The 19,882-nt window shown below is 53.1% G+C and overlaps 2 protein-coding genes across 4 annotated transcripts in view; one reads left to right on the top strand and one right to left on the bottom strand.

Annotated features, from left to right (window-relative positions):
- The first annotated feature begins 271 nt into the window (after positions 1-271).
- Positions 272-5,380, top strand: NAGS (N-acetylglutamate synthase). Of its 2 annotated transcripts, none has more exons than XM_050763101.1 (7): positions 272-1,411; positions 1,960-2,234; positions 2,347-2,560; positions 2,848-3,028; positions 3,644-3,815; positions 3,912-3,981; positions 4,760-4,870. In XM_050763101.1, exons 1-7 carry the CDS (start codon positions 986-988, stop codon positions 4,775-4,777), a joined length of 1,356 nt encoding a protein of 451 aa, XP_050619058.1. In that variant the 5' UTR covers positions 272-985; the 3' UTR covers positions 4,778-4,870. The 2 variants fall into 2 exon arrangements, with proteins under 2 accessions (XP_050619058.1, XP_050619057.1); XM_050763100.1 differs by having other exon boundaries at positions 873-1,411; positions 3,912-4,094; positions 4,760-5,380.
- A 2,323-nt stretch (positions 5,381-7,703) lies between these two features.
- TMEM101 (transmembrane protein 101) overlaps positions 7,704-19,882 on the bottom strand; it is a 121,720-nt gene continuing 109,541 nt past the window's right edge. The window contains exons 2-5 of one of the 2 annotated variants that reach the window (XM_050763154.1): positions 11,324-11,504; positions 10,856-11,036; positions 9,508-9,654; positions 7,704-8,737 (exon numbers count right to left, since the gene is read on the bottom strand). In XM_050763154.1, the coding sequence (XP_050619111.1) occupies positions 8,429-8,737; positions 9,508-9,654; positions 10,856-11,036; positions 11,324-11,460 (774 nt within the window). In that variant the 5' untranslated portion in view covers positions 11,461-11,504 and the 3' untranslated portion in view covers positions 7,704-8,428. Of the gene's footprint in view, positions 8,738-9,507; positions 9,655-10,855; positions 11,037-11,323; positions 11,505-19,882 lie in introns of those variants that run through there. The other variant, XM_050763155.1, reaches the window with a different exon arrangement.

Raw genomic sequence — 19,882 nt, forward strand, 5'->3', positions numbered from 1 at the left:
GAGGTGGCTCACACCTGTAATCCCAGCACCTTGGGAGGCAGAAGTGGGAGGACTGCTTGAGCTCAGGAGTTCGAGAACAGCCTGGGCAACATGGTGAAAACCCATCTCTTCAAAAAAAAGTATTTTTTTAATTAGCTGGGCATGGTGGTGTGCATTTGTGGTCCCAGCTACTCGGGAGGCTGAGGCAGGAGGATCATTTGAACCTGGGAGGTGGAGGCTGCAGTAAGCTATGATTGTGCCACTGTACTCCAGCCTGGGCAACAGAGTGAGACCCTATCTCAAAAAACAAAATGAAAAATTCCATTTTATTTTATTTTTACCAGAGATGATATTTGATAAAGAAAAACTTTAACACTAAAAAAAATTTAACACTATTAAAATACTTTAACACTAAAGTATTATAAGTTTTGAGGGGTGTTTTGAGGATATAATAGAATTCCTCAAGCTGGTACCCAGTGACTGGAGTTTGGCAAACCCTGGTAACCTCATGGTCATTCATGAGGATCTTCTTTGAGCTCAGCAAACAGGACAGACAAGGCCAGCACCACCCGCCCCCCGCCGTCCCACTGTCCCCCTTCTACTCTTTCCAGCTCCCTCCTTCCAGACCCCTGCCGAGTCCTGTGCTCAAAGCCACCTGCAGTCCCTTATTCTCGGGTCAGAATGCCAATCATCCAAGGCCCTGCAGACTCCCAAAGCCGCCCCTGGAACCTACCTTGGCAGCAGATTAAAGACAACCTGCCACATTTAGTCTCGGCCCCATGACCGATAGTGGGTTCAGTTCCTCCAGGGGCGGGGGAGCCTAGTGGCCCCGCCCCCTGACCCATGGCCTGACCCTCCTCAAACGCAACCAGAGGAGACTCCTAGTCCCCTGTCCGGACCCCGCCCTACCAGGTCCAGCCCCGCCCAACGGCAAGTTAAGAGCCCCTCAGTGCCAGACGCTCCAGACAGACTGCCACTCTTGGGCGGGCAAGAGTTGGTTGTCGTCATGGCGACGGCGCTGATGGCCGCGGTTCTGCGGGCAGCTGCTGTGGCCCCGAGGCTGAGCGGCCGGGGAGGCACTGGGGGATCCCGGAGGCTGAGCTGTGGCGCACGGCGACGGGCGGCGAGGGGCACCAGCCCGGGGCGCCGGCTCAGCACCGCCTGGTCGCAGCCCCAGCCCCCGCCGGAGGAGTACGCGGGCGCGGAAGACGTCTCCCAGTCGCCTGTCCCCGAGGAGCCGTCGTGGGTGCCGAGTCCCACACCCCTGGTGCCCCACGAGCCCCCTGAGCCTCCCTCGGGCCGCTCGCTGGTGCAGCGGGACATCCAGGCCTTCCTGAACCAGTGCGGGGCCAGCCCCGGGGAGGCGCGCCACTGGCTCACGCAGTTCCAAACCTGCCACCACTCCGCGGACAAGCCCTTCGCCGTCATCGAGGTGAGCGGAGCCCGGCGTGGGCCGTGACACAGCGAGGGGAGGGGGTTGTGTGGCCACCTGTCTTCAAGCATGGTAGGATAGGCTGCGGGCTCTGCGCAGCGAAAGCGGGAAGGAGCCCGGCAGAGCCCAGACCAGCGCCGCCGGGAATGGGTGAGGCCATAAGCTCCTCCGGAAGCCTCGCGCCCAGCCCGAGTGAGGATCCTGGGGGGCCCCCACCCGCCAGGTGTGATGCTCTGAAGAAGGCCCCCAACAAGGGCGCAGTTAGGGGTTCAGAAGGACCTGGACAGAAGCCGCCTGCATTGCCCCTCCCCCAAAGGTGTCCCGGAGTCCAAGGTCGCAGGGAGAAGGGCGGGAGGTACCCCAGCGTGAGACAAGGGAGTGGCAAGACCCAACGGGGCAAAGGGCGGAGCAGGTGAGCACCAGTGGCAAGAAGTGGGTTCTGACAGCTTCTGGAAGCGTAGGGTCACCGAGCCGGCCCTGCAGGCCAGGCTGTGGGAGCCAGCGGCTCAGGGCCGTGTCACACTCCTTGAAAGCCCACTCCTCCGCAGGTGGACGAGGAGGTACTCAAGTGCCAGCAGGGCGTATCCAGTCTGGCCTTCGCCCTGGCCTTCTTGCAGCGCATGGACATGAAGCCGCTGGTGGTCCTGGGGCTGCCCGCCCCAACGGCGCCCTCGGGCTGTCTTTCCTTCTGGGAGGCCAAGGCGCAGCTGGCTGAGAGCTGCAAGGTGCTGGTGGACGCGCTTCGACACAACGCCGCCACTGCTGTGCCTTTTTTTGGCGGCGGGTCTGTGCTAGGCGCTGCCGAGCCGGCTCCCCATGCCAGGTTAGTGCCCGCCCTGCCCGCCCAGGCGTCCTCAGAGCGCGCTACTCCGCCCGCCCTGCCCCGTCCAGCAGGCCTGGAGGGGGCCCTCTCGAGCACCACGTCTGGCCCACAGCTACGGCGGCATCGTCTCGGTGGAGACAGACCTGCTGCAGTGGTGCCTGGAGTCGGGCAGCATCCCCATCCTGTGCCCCATCGGGGAGACGGCCGCGCGCCGCTCCGTGCTTCTCGACTCCCTGGAGGTGACCGCGTCGCTGGCCAAGGCGCTGCGGCCCACCAAAATCATTTTCCTCAATAACACAGGCGGCCTGCGAGACAGCAGTCAGAAGGTGCGGCCCTTTATTTCCCCATCGCCCACCCCGGCGATCTGGATCTTCTCTTGCGCCCCTCGCACTTCTCCCCGACGGGCCGCAGACTCACTAGCAAGCCGGGTGGGTAGAAAAGCGTAAGGGAGTATAGGGGAGGAGTTCGGCCCCGGGTGCCTAGATCTGCGCCCTCCCCAGCCAAGGACTCCCAGCGGAAGGATAAAGGGGTAAGAGAAAAGAGAGGTCCGTGGGAGCAGGGGCGCAGTCCGTGCTGGCCGTGGGCCAGGCTCACCCGCTGGCTCCGGACACAGGTCCTGAGTAACGTGAACCTGCCCGCCGACCTGGACCTGGTGAGCAACGCCGAGTGGGTGAGCACAAAAGAACGGCAGCAGATGCGGCTCATCGTGGACGTGCTCAGCCGCCTGCCCCACCACTCCTCAGCCGTCATCACCGCCGCTAGCACTCTGCTCACTGAGCTCTTCAGCAACAAGGGTGAGGGCGGCGGGCGGGCAGGGGACTGGGTCCCGGGAGTGAGCACTGGCCGGGGCTGGGTGTCTGCGGGCAGGAGGAGCGGCTTCTCCTCCAGTACAGGGACCGTAGAGGGGGCGGGGATTGTCACAGCATTGGCTCCTGCTGCTGCCGCCGCCCAGGGGAGGTGAGAGAGGAGGAGACCCAGCTTACTGGAAGGGAACTCCAAAGGAATTAAAGGAATGGGCAGGACTGGCGGGGGCGGGGAGGAAGGGTCCGGTGGGCGGGGCCAGGAGGGCCGGGACCACGAGGGAGGGGTTCGACCATGAGAGATGGGCGGGGCTTAGGTGGGTGGGCCGGGTCAGCGGCGGGAGACAGACTTCAAGGAGAGAGGGAGGACTAAGGTAAGTGGGTAGGGCTCCAGAGGACAGGAGGAGCTTGGGGCACGATCTCTACCTGAGAAAAGCATCTCCTTTAATGAAAATCACAGACAAATCTATGCAGACCACTGAAATCATTTCACTGTGGAGGTCTCCCAAAGACAGAAATTGTCCCACCAGCCTGTGTCCTACCTGCGGCCCCCACCAGGCTGCGCAAACGGCTCTCCAGCCAGACGAGCCCCTTCCCATCCTCCTCCAGGGTCCGGGACCCTGTTCAAGAACGCCGAGCGAATGCTACGGGTGCGCAGGCTGGACGAGCTGGACCAGGGCCGTCTAGTGGACCTGGTCAACGCCAGCTTCGGCAAGAAGCTCAGGGACGACTACCTGGCCTCGCTGCGCCCGCGGCTGCACTCCATCTACGTCTCCGAGGGGTGAGCCTGCGGACCCCAGAGGGCAGGGTCTGGAAGGCAGTCGGGCAGCTTCGGACCAAGGAGAGGTCCCAGCCTGCCGCTCTCCCGCTGCGCCAGGTACAACGCTGCCGCCATTCTGACCATGGAGCCCGTCCTGGGGGGCACCCCGTACCTGGACAAATTTGTGGTGAGCTCCAGCCGCCAGGGCCAAGGCTCCGGGCAGATGCTGTGGGAGTGCCTGAGGCGGGACCTGCAGACGCTTTTCTGGCGCTCCCGGGTCACCAACCCCATCAATCCCTGGTAGGTCCCGCCACTCCCAGCTCTGGGCTGGGCCCCTACTTCCCTCTCCTCTCCAGCCCTTGCGAACCATGCCAGGAAGGCTGGGCTTCCTCTTCGTCCACTGGTCTCCCTTTCACTACCTCCCAGGGGCAGACCTCACAGAAAGCCTGAGATTTCCCGAGTTAGAGCACGCTTAACACTCCTTTCCTGGAAGCATGTGACACCTCCTAACCCCCACGCAGCCCGCCTCTCACAGGGGCCTGAGGAATCCTAACCCTTCAGGGTCTATTGGAGGCTTGCGGTGCCTCCAGTGGAACAACCCTCCTCTCTCCTTCAGTAACTACCCCCTCACCCCTACACCCTGCTCTGTGAGCACTAGGAAGTGAGCAAGAACCCTCCTCTTTGCTGAGCAGCCAAGGCAGTGTGGAGAGCAAGGCACCCGCTCCCTTACTGTGTGTGCCTGGCAAGGTACCTAACTTCTCTGAGCCTTAGCTGCTTCTCTGTGAGCTGAAAAATGCCAGGCTCAGGCCTCTGCTGTGAAGATAAAATGAGATAACACATAGCAGGACCCAGCTGGGTGCCCAGCATGCAGTAGGTCCTCAATCAATGTTCTTTGAAGACAACCAGTGAGTAATGAACACTGGCCTTGCCCTAAAAACTTTCCTGCATCACCTCCCCACACCCAGGTACTTCAAACACAGTGATGGCAGCTTCTCCAACAAGCAGTGGATCTTCTTCTGGTTCGGCCTAGCTGATATCCGGGACTCCTATGAGTTGGTCAACCATGCCAAGGGACTTCCAGACTCCTTTCGCAAGCCAGCTTCTGACCCAGGCAGCTGACCTTCACCATGGACCCTACAGGCCCTGGAATGGCCAGGGTGGACCAAAAGCCATGCCAGCTGGGGATGACCCCAGGCAGCCAGCCACAGGCTGGATGGGGCTTGTTGGCTGAGTGATCTGCAAAGGAGAAAGCTGCCCCAGCTCTGCCCAGAGGAGGCGCTGAAGTGGGACAAGCACAGGAAAGAGGGGGGCCAGTCTAGGACCCCAACTCGACTCGCTCCAAAGCCACAAGCAAATGGCCTTCAATTTTCAACCTGGGGATTAGGGGAGGGGAAGATGCCTTCCCGGGCTCTACTCAGGACTAACCCTAAGGGTGGGCCAGTTTCTGTGCCTCTGTGCTATGTTTTGAGGCTCCCTTACCCAAAATAACACCCCTGCCTGCGTGATATTGTACCATTCATTTTAATTCTTTTGGGTTTTGCAGTTTTTCAGGAGGCCTTGATTAAAATGCAAATACTTGTCTGAGAGTCAGCTCACACTTGAAAGAAAATTAGAAGTGACCCCGTGGGAGCAAGATTTTTTTTTTAAGACAGGGTCTTGCTCTTTTACTAAGGCTGGAGTACAGTGGTGCAATCACAGCTCACTGCAGCCTCGACCTCCCAGGCTCAAGCAGTCCTCCCACGTCAGCCTCCTAAGTAGGCTGGTACCACAGGCACGCACTGCCACACCTGGCTTTTTTGTTGTTGTTGGAGATGAGGTCTCACTATGTTGCCAAGGCTGGTCTCAAACTCCTGGGCTCAAGCAATCCTCCCTCCTTGGTCTCCCAAAGTGCTAGGACTGCAGGCTGGGAGTAAGATCTTGAGGGCTGGGAAATCAGAGGACTCTTGGAGGGAGTAGAGGACTTCTATGATGAATGCTGCCACCGTCTCCCTCCCAGAGGTTAGGAAGCATCTTCCCTTCCACAGACCAGGCCACAGTAGCACCAGCTCCCCTTCCCTGTGGGTGCCTCCACCCATAACTCCCTTTCTAGGCTGGGCTCACAGCCAGAACCAGACATCCGTGGCAGACCATTTACCTGCAAGAGCCCAGAGAAGTTAAAAGATGGCTTTGGTGGGCCGGGTATGGTGGCTCACGCCTGTAATCCCAGCACTTTGGGAGGCTGAGGCAGGCGGATCACGAGGTCAGGAGATCAAGACCATCCTGGCTAATATGGTGAACCCGTCTCTACTGAAAATACAAAAAATTACCCGGGCATGGAGGCACGCACCTGTAGTCCCAGCTACTCGGGAGGCTGAGGCAGAAGAATTGCTTGAACCCAGGAGGCAGAGGTTGCAGTGAGCTGAGATCGTGCCACTGCACTCCAGCCTGGTGACAGAGAAAGACTCCATCCTCAAAAAAAAAAACAAAAAACAAAAAGACTTTGGCTTAAAAGCTCAAACTTGGACCTTTTCCCCTAGGCCCTGCTAGCAGTTGTGTCCAGTCTCTACAGGACTAGATGGGCAGAAATCCAAAGCCCAGGGGTTTCACTGGACATTTTTGAAGCTCCATGATGTACCAGGCACCAGACCAGCTACTGCTGGGGTGACTTTCTGGCAGACGCACATAGACCAGAAGGGAGAAGGTCGCCGGGTGCAGTGGCTCGCCCCTGTAATCTCAGCACTTTGGGAGGCCAAGGCGGGAGGATAATGAGGTCAGGAGTTTGAAACCAGCCTGGTCAATGTGGTGAAACCCTGTCTCTACTAAAAAATACAAAAATTCGCCAGGCATGGTGGCAGGCACCTATAATCCCAGCTACTTGGGAGACTGAGGCAGGAGAATCACTTGAACCTGAAAGGCGGAGGTTGCAGTAAGCCGAGATCATGCCACCACTGCACTCCAGCTTGGGTAACAGAGCGAGACTATGTCTCAAAAAAAAAAAAAAAAAACCAAATTGTAGTCCAAGCTACTCGGGAGGCTGAGGCAGGAGAATGGCATGAACCCGGAAGGCGGAGCTCGCAGTGAGCAGAGATCACACCACTGCACTCCAGCCTGGGCGACAGAGCAAGACTCCATCTCAAAAACAAACAACAACAAAAAAAAAAACAAAGGGAGAAGGTCAACAGAGAGACCATCATGGCACAGTAGGGGCTGGAATAGGGTGGACTCTGTCTCCCCTCAGGAGAGGGGTCACATTGAGTACATATCTGGACCTGGCCATTAGATAGACCTGACCTGGAATCCAGCTCTGTGGGCTGGATTTGCTCTGTGGCTTGACCAAAACTGCTTACCCTCTCTGAGCCTCCATTTCCTTCATGTGTAAAATGTAAAATATTCTACTTCACAGTGGACACTTCACAGTTCTCTCCCTCTAGCAGCTCTCACCAAAGATGTCTTCATAAGAATCGGCTCCAAATGGGGAGAAAAAGACAACCTACAACAAGAGGGATTGAGGTGAGGGATCGAAAGCATATAGTACAGTGAAGATTTTGAGATTCTTGAAAAAGAGCGCCATTGGGCACAGTGGCTCCCGCCTGTAGTCCCAGCACTTTGGGAGGCTGCGGCTGAGGCTGAAGAATCGATTGAGCCAAGGAGTTTGAAACCAGCCTGGACAACAAAAATTGATTGAGCCAAGGAGTCTGAAACCAGCCTGGACACCAAAGTGAGACTTCGTCTCTAAAAAACAAAGAAGTGAAAAAAAAAAAAAAAAAAAAAAAAAAGAGCCAAAGAACTGTGGGAAATCTTGGAACAGGGGAAAGATCACAGGAGGCCCAAGGTGGGGCTTAACCAGATCTGGTGTTTCAAGAAACCCAAGATCAATCCCAGCCAATGGCAAAGTGCCCTGTTGGGGAGAACAGAAAAAGCAAAACCAAATGTCTATATAAAATGTTTATTTTTGGAGGACTGTGTGGTCTGGTGTTTGGCAGGGAACTCCACCCCCACCAGGCCAACCATGGAGCTAGAAACAGAGACAGCAGGAAGGGCAAAGCTGGTCACTGCCTGTTCCACCCCTGCACAGCCCAGAGCAGACCAGGGCCTGCTCCGCTCGCAAGGTGAGTGACAGAGAGCCGGTACTGTTTCTGCCCCTAACATGCCCTGAGGACCCATGTGACTTCTGTAGTGCTCAGCTCCTGTGCCCCTCCTGGGCCTGATCCACATGTGTCAACACACACTCACTCTCAGTCTCTGAACAGCACTGCAGAGCCTAACTGCATCTGCCAGGTTCAAACAGGAATTTTTCACATTTGCTCACTTCCAATTTACATCTTCCTTCCCCTATCTCCCACTCTCAGTAGCCGCATCCCAGCCCTGCCATACTCCCTTCTCAGGGACAGGAGATCCAGGGGGCAGCTGGCCTCAGCTCTCCTAACAGGAAAAAAACCTGTACGGCATCAGTGCCAGGGCTCCTGCCCTCCCAAGCGCTAAGCCCAGAAATTTGGACAAATGAGCTGCCTCTTAACTGCAAAAAAACAATTTTAAAAAAGCAAAAGATCAAACGGACCAAAAAGCATAAATAAACAGCAACTGGGCCAGCGAGGAGGAAGGCAGGGTGACCCTCAGTGGCTCCCTGTGCCCATCTCAGCCTCTTGCCATAAAACTCAGCCATCAGTGGCCAGGATGACAGCAGTTCCGAAGATGCCCACACTCTCTCCAAGGAGCTTCATCTGGTTCCAGAACTCAACACGCCGTGTGTTGTGCCAGTAAGCAACATTGCCATCAATGAGCAGCATGACAGGGGGCAGCAGTACAGCCAGGATCTGGGCAGCGAGGGTCACGTAGTAGCCTGACAGAAAGGCCAGGGCCAGGACGCCATACAGCACGAAGAACAGCTGGATCATCAGCTCCCCTCCTGGGAGATGGTTCAGATACGCCAGCCGGTCCTCCTTGCTGTGCTGCAGTGAGTAGGCCTGGAGACATACCATCCTCTAAGACTCTCCAACAGGCTCAGAAGCCTGTCTGGGGAAAACCACCCCTGAGATGGCACCTGCAAATGAGACCCTGCAAATGGGCTTCTGACTCCCCTCTTGGACTGGGGAACCTCTGAAAGTAGGGCCTTTGTCTCCCCCTCAGACTATGGAGCCCAAGGAGGTTAGGGTCTATGTCTCCCCTCACCCTAGGGGCTATGAAGGAAGTGTATTTCCACAGTCAGACCGGAGCTCTCACCTCTGAATATGGGAGCTCACACAGACAGCTGTACATGAGATATACTCAGTAATTAAGATGAGACCAAGTAGCTTGGGGCCTGTCCATGTCCCCATCCATCCTGGCCTCCTCTAGCACCAGGGAGAACCATAAGTGGCTACCCTGGAGCTCTCATCAGCTCTAGGAGGCAGAGTCCCAGCTGGGGCCTGACTCCCACCAAACCTCTCCTTTATCCCCTTCTAGTCCTTTGGGGCCTGGAGCCATGAGAGAATCACACCATCTTGTTCTCCTGGCTCTCAGGGTTGGAATTTAATGGCCAGTCTACCTCATGGCAACACTGTTGGAGGAAGGGCTTCTCAACAGGCATTTGGAGGGCCCTGAGGCCTAGAAGCTGGCCGGGACAATTCTCAGGGAGCCAGGCCGTCAGGAACTGCATACAAGGCCTCGTTCTGTGTCTACCTTCTGGGGTTCTGCCGTGCCTGGACTCACAGTTCACTCCTAGCCAGGCACCTCCAACCAACAGTCCCCAACATACCACACAGATGAGGTAGATACCCAGGAACACCTGGCCGGTGGACTGCAGGGAGCGGCTGCGAGGTTTCCGACGGTACAGCTCCCCAGCACCGCTGGCCAACACAAGAAAGCCGCCGATGATGGCAACTGTGCGCGAGTACATACGGACCTAGGCCGGGGCAAGGGGACTCCAGTCAAGAACTGCAGCAGCCACATCTCTCCTGGCTTCCCAGAGTGTAGAACCACCCATCTCTACACATCGCATTCCATCTGATGAACCCTCTTACATTTCCAAGCTTGGTGGGCAGATGCAACAGACAGATCATTCTTTTTATATATATATAGAAGTAGAAACTGAGGCCCAGAGGGTCAAGAAAACTGTCAGGTGTGGCCGGATGTGGTGGCTCCCGCCTGTAATCCCAGCACTTTGGGAGGCCGAGGCAGGTGGATCACCCTAAGGTCAGGAGTTCGAGACCAGCCTGGCCAACATGAGGAAACCCTGTCTCTACTAAAAATACAAAAATTAGTTGGGTGTGGTGAAGGGCGCCTGTAGTCCCAGCTACTTGGAAGACTGAGGCAGGAGAATCACTTGAACCTGCAAGGCAGAGGTTGCAGTGAGCCAAAATCACGCCACTGCACTCCAGCCTGGGCTACGGAGCGAGACTCCATCTCAAAAAACAACAACAAAAAAGAAAACTGGCAGGTCCTACCTGCCAGTAAGTGGCAGAACCCAAACACAATGTGTTTCTCCCTTCCTCACTCTCAGATCTGTAGACTCTAATCTTGGTGTTCTTTATTCTATGTGGCATGGGATCTATCCCACAAAAACATTGATCTTGCTGCCCTGTAGCTGTTCACACATCTGCCTCCCCTAAGGGTCTGACAGTCTCTTCCTCAAGGACAGTGCCTTTGTCCAACCTTATTTCCAAGCCTGCAGGGCCTGGCACAGGTTCTGGCTTAAATGCTATACTAAGAGTAATTACATTTTCATAAAATTATTTTATGAAAACTAGGTACTCTCCAAGGTCCTTTGTACCCCATGAGTCTGAAATTACTAAACAGTTTAAAAGATTCTGGGAACCAGGTGACTGGGGTTCTGGTCCCACCGGTATCCTAATTGTGGTGTGGCTTTGGGAAAGTCTGGTTCCCATCTCTGGACCTCAGTTTCCACACTTTGAAGAGGAAGTTTGTGTGGTCTCTAAGATCCATTTCTGCGCTCTGTAATCTCCATAAGCCTAGGGGTTCGAACCTCCCAGGCTTCACACTGTGCACCTGGCCAGCACCATTCATCTCCCACCAACAGCCCTGGGCATTGGCCTCTGATTCCCCGTCACCCAGAGGGACGCCCCTTTTGGGGTCGAGGCGCTCACCTTCAGCCATTCCCCGTAGTGGACGTAGCCCCCGATGTAGGCGGCGTAGGTGCTAATGGCCAATTGGAGTGCGGCCCCCAGCGCGAACCAGCGCCGCTTCACGCCAAAAGACATGAAACTAGCGCACAGCACGGCCGCCCCCATGTCGAAATACAGGTAAGGCACTGGGATGTCGGGCTTCCTGCGACCGGGAGTGGGGAAGCAACGAGGACAGAATGAAGGGGTGGGGGAAGAAATTTGAGACCCCTTGAGTTCCCACAGGCTCCACTGCTCCCCCAAACCAGACTCACCTCCCAAGGACAGGACTGCCCTACCAGATTTGGCCCGACACGCAGACCAGAACCCCTCCCAGGGAGGTCCCAGTTCGTCCCAGTTCCTCCCAATCCAAGGGTCCGGACTTCTAGCCCCCAATTTCTTTCCCACATCACTGCCCCCTGCCGCGTTTAGCGGCTGCGTAGGCCTGCTCACCGGCGTGCCTCAGCCCTCTCAGCGTAGAGCATGAGCTGGCTGAAGCAGCCCCAAAAGGGGCAGCGTGTGAGCAGCACCGAACCCAACTGCATGATCAGCTGCAACATCCACCGTCTCGAACCTATCTTCGACGCCATCTTGGGAAAGGGCAGTCCGCTGCGGCCTCACCCCAGTCAGAGAGGCCAGCGCGGGGATGGGACACGCAGCTTCCGGGTTAAGCGCTTTTTCTTTTTTTTTCCTCCCGGAAACAACGATATCGCTCTGTAGTTCCGGACCTAAGGTGATCTAGTTGCGAAGTCCAACATTTTCGTCTGCTCATGGAGCCTTCAGGGCCCATCTTTGTCCCTGCAAAATTGAAAACTAGGAACAGTGGGCTCAAGAAAGCAGAAGTCTTGGACCGTAGTTTGATGTATTAAAGCAAACTGGTCTTTGACTGCAGCCCGATCAGGGCACTAACCCTAATTCCAACCCGGTGTGATTTTGGGCACATCACCTAAACTTTATGAGACGCATCATGAAATGGGGATAATGACACCTACCTCAGAGTTGAACTTCTTTCTTTGTTTTGTTTTGTTTTTGAGACGGAGTCTCTGTCGCCTAGGCTGGAGTGCAATGGTGCGATCCCGGCTTACTGTAATCTCCGCATCCCGGGTTCAAGCGATTCTCCTGCCTCAGCCTCCCGAGTAGCTGGGACTACTCGGCGCGTGCCACCACGCCCCGGCCAATTTTTTGTAGTTTTAGTAGAGAAGGAGTTTCACCGTGTTAGCCAGGATGGTCTCAATTTCCTGACCTCGTGATCCGCCCCCCTCGGGGGCGGGGATTACAAAGTGCTGGGATTACAGGCGTGAGCCAGTGCGCTGGCCCAGAGTTGTGAACTTTAAATGTGACAAGGTCGGTCCTAGTACATGGTAGCGGTTCAATAAATGGTACACATAACGCACCAGAGGAAATCCCCGTTTCTGTTAAGTGCAAAGTAGGGTGTCCTCCTGGCTCAAAGTCACCTCTTTGGGTTTTGCCTTTTGCCTGTCGCCTGAGAGAAAAGGGAGATCTGAACATCTGGGACATCTCAAGTCAGTCCATTTCTCCAGCTGCCATGCTCCCACTGTAGCCCAAATTGTCATATTTTGTCAGTTTAATTGCAGTGGACATCCAGGTGGTCTCTGCATTCCCCTTCAGTGTGTTCTCAGCCCCTTCTCCCACCCCCCACCCGTTTATATGTTCTCATAACATCAGCTACCTTCCTTTGAATCACTTGGCACGGTGACAATTATACATATATATATATGCTTTTTTCCATTTTTGCGACAGGGTCTCACTCTGTCACCCAGGCTGGAGTGCAGTGGTGCGATCTTGGCTCACTACAGCCTACACCTCTCAGGTTCAAGTGATTCTCCTGCCTCAGCCTCCCAAGTAGCTGGGATTACTGGCACCCGCAACCACACCTGACTAATTTTTATTTTATTTTATTTTATTTTATTTTGTTTTGTTTTGTTTTTTGTTTTTTGAGACGGAGTCTCGCTCTGTCGCCCAGGCTGGAGTGCAGTGGCGCGATCTCGGCTCACTGCAAGCTCCGCCTCCTGGGTTTACGCCATTCTCCTGCCTCAGCCTCCTGAGTAGCTGGGACTACAGGCGCCCGCCACCGCGCCCGGCTAATTTTTTGTATTTTTAGTAGAGACGGGGTTTCACCGTGGTCTCCATCTCCTGACCTTGTGATCCGCCTGCCTCGGCCTCCCAAAGTGCTGGGATTACAGGCGTGAGCCACCGCGCCCGGCCTAATTTTTATTTTTAGTGGAGACAGGGTTTCACCATGTTGACCAGGCTGGTCTCGAACTCCTAACCTCAAGCGATCCATCCGCCTCATCCTCCCAAAGTGCTGGGGTTATAGGCGTGAGCCACTGCACCCAGCCAATGTATTTGTGATTCTTTTATTGACAATATTCCCCCACTAGATTGCGAGCTCCATAAGGACAAACACAGTGCCTGGGTTTCTGTTTACTATTTACAGATGCTCCTTGACTTGTGATAGAGTTATATCCTGATAAACCCATCATAGGTTGAAAATACTGTAAGTTGAAAATGTGTGGCTGACTGGAAGCTGTGGCTCGCTGACACTGCCCAGCATTGCAAGAGAAATACAGTTTCCACTGAATGCAGATCTGCTTTCGCACCAATGTAAAGTTGAAAACTCCAATGCTGGGAACCATCTGTACATCCTCAGGGTCTAGTATACAGGATGCCCTCAGGAAATATGTGTTGTACAGATAGATGAAAAGGTGTTGGAATGGGCACGGTGGTTCACGCCTGTGATCCCAGCACTTTAAGAGGCCGAGGCAGGTGGATCACAAGGTCAGGAGTTCAAGACCAGCCTGGCCAAGATAGTGAAACCCTGTCTCTAGTAAAAATACAAAAATTAGCCAGACGTGATGGCTGTAATCCCAGCTACTACGGGCGCCTGTAGTCCCAGCTACTCAGGAGGCTGAGGCAGGAGAATGGTGTGAATCCGGGCGGCAGAGCTTGCAGTGAGCTGAGATAGCGCCACTGCACTCCAGCCTGGGCAATAGATCGAAACTCTGTCTCAAAAAAAAAAAAATTGCCACCAGGTAGGGTGTGTTGGCTCACGCCTATTATCCCAGCACTTTGGGAGACCTAGGGGACGGTGGATCACCTGAGGTCACGAGTTCGAGACCAGCATGGCCAACATGGTGAAAACCCATCTCTACTAAAGATACAAAAAAATTAGGCCGGGCGCGGTGGCTTACGCCTATAATCCCAGCACTTTGGGAGGTGAGGATCATGAGGTCAGGAGATCGAGACCATCCTGGCTAACATGGTGAAACCCCATCTGTACTAAAAATACAAAAAAATTAGCCGGGCTTGGTGGCAGGTGCCTGTAGTCCCAGCTACTTGGGAGGCTGAGGCAGGTGAATAGGCAGGGAGGCAGAACTTGCAGTGAGCCAAGATCGTGCCACTGCACTCCAGCCTGGGCGACAGAGCGAGACTCATCTTAAAAAAAAAAAAAAAAAAAAAAAAAGCCAGGTGCGGTGGCGCATGCCTGTAATCCCAGCTACTCAGGAGGCTGAGGCAGGAGAATCGCTTGAACCCAGGAGGCAGAGGTTGCAGTGAGCCGAGATTGTGCTACTGCATTCCAGCCTGGGCAACAAGGTGAGACTCCATCTCAAAAAAAAAAAAAGCTAGGCATGGTGGGAGGCACGTGTAATCCCAGCTACTTGGGAGGCTGAGAGGCAGGAGAATTGATTGAATCCAGGAGGCGGAGGTTGGAGTGAGCCAAATTCGCGCCATTCCACTCCATTCTGGGCAACAAGAGTGAAACTCTGTCTCAAAAAAAAAAAAAAAATCCCCAACCAGCCAGGTGGACAATAAAACCTCTTTTCACATTTCATTTTAAATCAGTCACTAGGGTCTGGCATGGTGGCTCACACCTATAATCCCAGAACTTTGGGAGGCAGAGGCACGGGTGGATCACTTGAGGCCAGGAGTTCGAGACAAGCCTGGCCAACATGGCAAAACCCCATCTCTACTAAAAATTAGCTGGGCGTGGTGGCGGGAGCCTGTGATCCCAGCTATTCAGGAGGCTGAGAGGAGGATCGCTTGAGCCCGGGAGAAGGTGGTTGCAGTGAGTCGAGTTCGTACCACTGCACTCCAGCCTGGATGACAGAGCAAGACTCTGTCTCATAAATAAACACAGTCACTAGGATAAGGTCTGGGTAAATCAGAAAGACCATGAGAAGCCAAGCACGGTGGCTCTCATCTGTAATCCAGCTACTCAGGAGGCTGAGGCAAGAGGATTCCTCGAGGAATTTGAGGCTGCAGTGAGCTATGAGTGCACTATTGCACTCCACCCTGGGTGACAAAGCAAGACCCCATCTCTAAAAAGTAAAAGAACACGAGAGAGGAATACATAGATGCAAAGACCTAGAGAATGAGATTGTATACATGTATGTTGGAGGGTGAGGAGGTCTCTAGGCAAGGGGAATGAGAAAAAGTCTGAGTTAAAGGTAATTTTGTCTGTCTCTGCCCACCAGTGACAACCATACAAAACAAATTTCCTTTACCACAATACAGGCACATAGTACAGAATCAACTTTCTAATTGGTTTTATTCTTCCAGTCTCCTCACCTCTCCGTGTTTCAGATGGCCGAGGTGTACAGCCCTAAAGTGTTGAGGAGGACCAGTACAGGATGTGTACAACATGTCCATAAAATAGTCCTAGGAGTCTGCCTGGGTTGTCCCTATAGGCACAACGCCCCACCCTCCCATCATAACCTTAGCAAGCAGTTTCCAATCAAGTCTCCAGCAGCAGTGGCCAGGGATTTGTGTGAGGGGGAGGGGAAGATTGGATTGAGGAAGCTTGCCTTGTTACCCACTGCGCCCCTTCTCTGGGCTGAAGTCCCTCTCTACCTTTTCCTGCTCTTTCCTTTTTCCAGAGGGATACTGAGAAGGGAAGGACCTGGGGCCAAATCCTCATTTCTAGGGCTGGGACAGATGCTGGCATCCTATCAGGCCAGAAGAGGGGGATGGGTGGGTGGCCTGGCCCCTGAGAAATGAACACAGCCATTTGTTCCTGTGGTCCCCCCACCCTCAGTTACTCCTACCCTTGCCTGGTGTTCTGTGCAGGAGACACGTGGGGAGAAGAAAAGGCACACATACAATACCTTTAAGGGTAAAGAAGCTTTATCCCACATAAATGTCAATGCAGATATAGTAAGCAAATGATATAATAAGCAAGTTGCAGTGGGAAGGGGAGAAGGGAAAACAGATATATATATAGTTACACTCACCAGACTATGGAGGATTCACTACCAGACTGGGAAGTGAATGACCTCGAGTCGGCCACTCATCCGTGCACAGACGAGGAGAGGTCTCATGAAGCTTCAGCACAGTCTAGGACCCTAGCTCTTTTGTAATAAGTTGTTTGGCATGAGGTCCAGGCACAAGGGCCCTTTGTGACCAGGCTCAAGGAACATAAAAAGATCAACTTGTTTTTGTGATTGTCTGTTGTTTTTCAATAACTGACATATCGGAATAGATTGAAATAGAGATTTCTCCGAAACAGCGCTGGATGAATGCCTCGAGGAGCTCACACAACCCGTTCCGGGACTTGGTGACCATTGTTTGTGTCCATGTTCAACTGAGTTCAAATTTAATATTTAACTTTTCCTCCACATTCGGCCTCAATTTGATACTCAATTATAGGAAAATACTCCTAGGGATACATAGGGAAGGCACAGTTGATATAGATTACAGATACAGGGTAAGCACAGGAGAATGAAAAGCATAATTAGCCAGGCGCAGTGGCTTACGCCTGTAATCCCAGCACTTTGGGAGACCGAGGTGGGCAGATCACAACGTCAGGAGATCAAGACCATCCTGGCTAACACGGCAAAACCCCATCTCTACTAAAAGTACAAAAAATTAGCTGGGCGTGGTGGTATGCGCCTGTAGTCCAAACTACTTAGGAAGCTGAGGCAGGAGAATGGCGTAAATCTCGGAGGCAGAGGTTGCAGTGAGCCAAGATCATGCCACTGCACTCCAGCCTGGGTGGCAGAGCGAGATCCCATCTCAAAAAAAAAAAAAGCATAGGGCCGGGCGCGGTGGCTCAAGCCTGTAATCCCAGCACTTTGGGAGGCCGAGACGGGCGGATCACGAGGTCAGGAGATCGAGGCCATCCTGGTTAATACGGTGAAACCCCGTCTCTACTAAAAAGTACAAAAAAAAACTAGCTGGGCGAGGTGGCGGGCGCCTGTAGTCCCAGCTACTTGGGAGGCTGAGGCAGGAGAATGGCGTGAACCCGGGAGGCGGAGCTTGCAGTGAGCTGAGATCTGGCCACTGCACTCCAGCCTGGGCGACAGAGCGAGACTCCGTCTCAAAAAAATAAATAAATAAAAACAAACAAAAAAAAGCATAATAAATAAAAACCACACCCCCCATGGCTTTGCAAGGAGAGTCATATTTTGAGAATTTCAGGGATGTACACATAACATTCAGTATGCGGTAAGGGGCAAACCTTTCCTTGGGCTGCGGTAAGCAAACCTGATGCCATTTGACTTTGCAACACGACAGTACACAGCTGAGCACATTTATCTGATAACAACATAAGTTCCATGCTACTATCATTAAGAGCTTTTTCTACATGTAAGCTGAATATTTTAATTTGTTGCTGAAGCAGGGTTGTACCGGCGGCAGGGGAGAATACTGTGATAGGGTAGCGTCACCACAGAGTCCGGCGCATTCGTAACCAGCAATGTTTGTAAGCATCTGGATTACTGGGGAGGGGAATATTATCCCGGATGGTGAATGGAATTAATGACCACCCACAAGTGTGTTTCCCCATCCAATGTGGGGGCAGGTATCACCACCCGTAGGATTCACATACCTAGAGGGCCCCCCAGGGAACAGGAAGAGTTCTACTATAATTGTATCGCTGTAATGTGTAATTTAAGTAACAAAGGTGCTGTGTTTTGTTTGGGCTTGGGCAAAAATGGACTGTTTGGTTAAAAGAAGTCCAGGTTGGATTACAAGTGTTATCCCGGGCCGGGCGCGGTGGCTCATGCCTACAATCCTAGCACTTTGGGAGGCCGAGGCCGGCGGATCACCTGAGTTCAGGAGTTTGACACCAGCCTGGGCAACACGGTGAAACCCCGTCTGTACTGAAAATACAAAAAGTTAGCTGGGCGTGGCGGTGTGTGCCTATAGTCCCAGCTACTTGGGAGGCTGAGGCAGGAGAATCACTTGAACCCAGGAGGCGGAGGTTGCACTGAGCCAAGATCGTGCCACCTCACTGCAGCCTGGGCGGCAGAGAGAGGCTTCGGCTCAAAAAAGCAAAACAAAACAAAACCAAACCAAGTGTTACCCCACTCCCATTGGTATTGGCATATCCATTCAGAAATGTTAGCAGGGACAATCCTCCAAGGTAGCCCATTCCCAGCAGCCTCTGGCAACCCGACACATAGCCAGCACTGACTGCAGTTGGCTTCTGTTGCGGCAGTGGCTACCCAGTTGATGAACTCATTCTCAGCCTCAGCCATGGTGACCCAGGTGCTGATTACTAGCAGACAGGCTATTCTCTGTAATAACAAAAATGGAGGGGAACATGATATGGTTTTTCATCTTTAGGAAATTGTACTATGCCTTCATATTCGGCTCCAATAGCTACAAGGTCACCAGTCTTAGGGGCAGGATCTGATGGACATTGTACCCATATTTTGGCTCCAGGATTTAAGTTGCCCACTCTGGTGGACCTGAAGTCTCCGTTCTATATGTTGTTTCTGTTGGGGCAGAAATTTCCTCGGGGGTTAATTGTTGACAAGGTACCACTAACAATTGAGCAACCCGCATCTGCGGTTTTATAGCAAAAGAATCTGGAGTGGTATTGTATAAAATGACCTTTGACTCTCCCCAGTAATCACTATCAATTATACCACCATACATTACTATGCCTCTCATTGCAAGGCTTGACCGTGCTGTAATCCATTCATCCGCATTCAAGTTTGCAGATATGGTGGAAATTTTGGCCTATTGATCTGCCTGCTGATTGAATAGTCTGTCAAGAGAAAGCAGAGACGCATGAGCACCAACATGGCAAACAGTGATAATGGTAGTGTGCTCCAGGATTCAGGTATCTTCACAGTATTGTTTTCCCCAAACCTCTTTATTCCCAATTAACCATTTGTTTCGTTGCCATTGGGGCATCCTAGTAGTGAGACTGTTTGCTACTGACCAAAAGTTGGTATACAAGTGACAAATCCCTCTGGCCTCCTCCTGAAGAGCTTCGAGGACGGCTACCAATTCAGCCAGCTGGCTGCTCCCAGCAGAGCTTCCTTCATCAGAACCGGTGAGTTTTGGGAAAACTCATGACCCAAGTCATAATCATAAAGACATCATGGTTGAAGCAGAGGTGCTCCATTTCCAGCAAAGCCTAACAGCAAGCTAACAATTGCCTCTTGAAAGGGGTATAAGCTTTGCTGGCCTCTGGCAGCTTCCGGGTCCAAAACTCCAAAGATACCATCTTCCCATCTTGTTTCTGCCTAAGGCTCCAATTAGCATGTTGATTTAGGACAGTTACTTGCAGTTCTACTGGGCCATCCCGTATGGGCCATAGATCTAGTGCCAGTTTCACTGCTTGTTTAGCTTGTTCTAAAGCCATGGTCTCTTTCTCTCCCCAGTGAAAGTCATAGCGTTTTCTAAGGACTGCATGCAGAGGTTGTAAAATGTTACCCAAATGGGGAATATGACGTTTCCAGAATCCAAACAAGCCAATTTCTGGGCTTCCTTTTTAGTAGTAGGGGTTGCAAATTCTAGTATTCTAGCCTTAGCCTTTGGTAAAATTGATTATTTCCCTTATTCCATAGGATGCCAAGGAATTTTACAGTTTGTGCAGGTCCTTGAATTTTACTAGGATTAATTTTCCATCCTTGAGATAGGAGCTGGGTTTTTACCTGCTCCAAACCCTGGCTGACTGCTTCAGTTTTACACTGACTGGGCCACTCAGACAGATGCTTTTTTCATCAATAGGCTGATAGCTTTGAGCCTGATCAGTGA

Source organism: Macaca thibetana, chromosome 16 (assembly GCF_024542745.1).
Source record: "Macaca thibetana thibetana isolate TM-01 chromosome 16, ASM2454274v1, whole genome shotgun sequence".
NCBI classification, from domain to species: Eukaryota; Metazoa; Chordata; class Mammalia; order Primates; family Cercopithecidae; genus Macaca; species Macaca thibetana.

Bases quoted from the DNA above. Each gene is read 5' to 3' on its own strand.
- NAGS (XM_050763100.1), top strand. From the start codon at position 986: ATGGCGACGGCGCTGATGGCCGCGGTTCTGCGGGCAGCTGCTGTGGCC. The intron at 2,561-2,847 runs GTGCGGCCCTTT...CTCCGGACACAG, and splicing joins TGCGAGACAGCAGTCAGAAG to GTCCTGAGTAACGTGAACCT. The intron at 4,095-4,759 runs GTAGGTCCCGCC...CCCCACACCCAG, and splicing joins ACCAACCCCATCAATCCCTG to GTACTTCAAACACAGTGATG.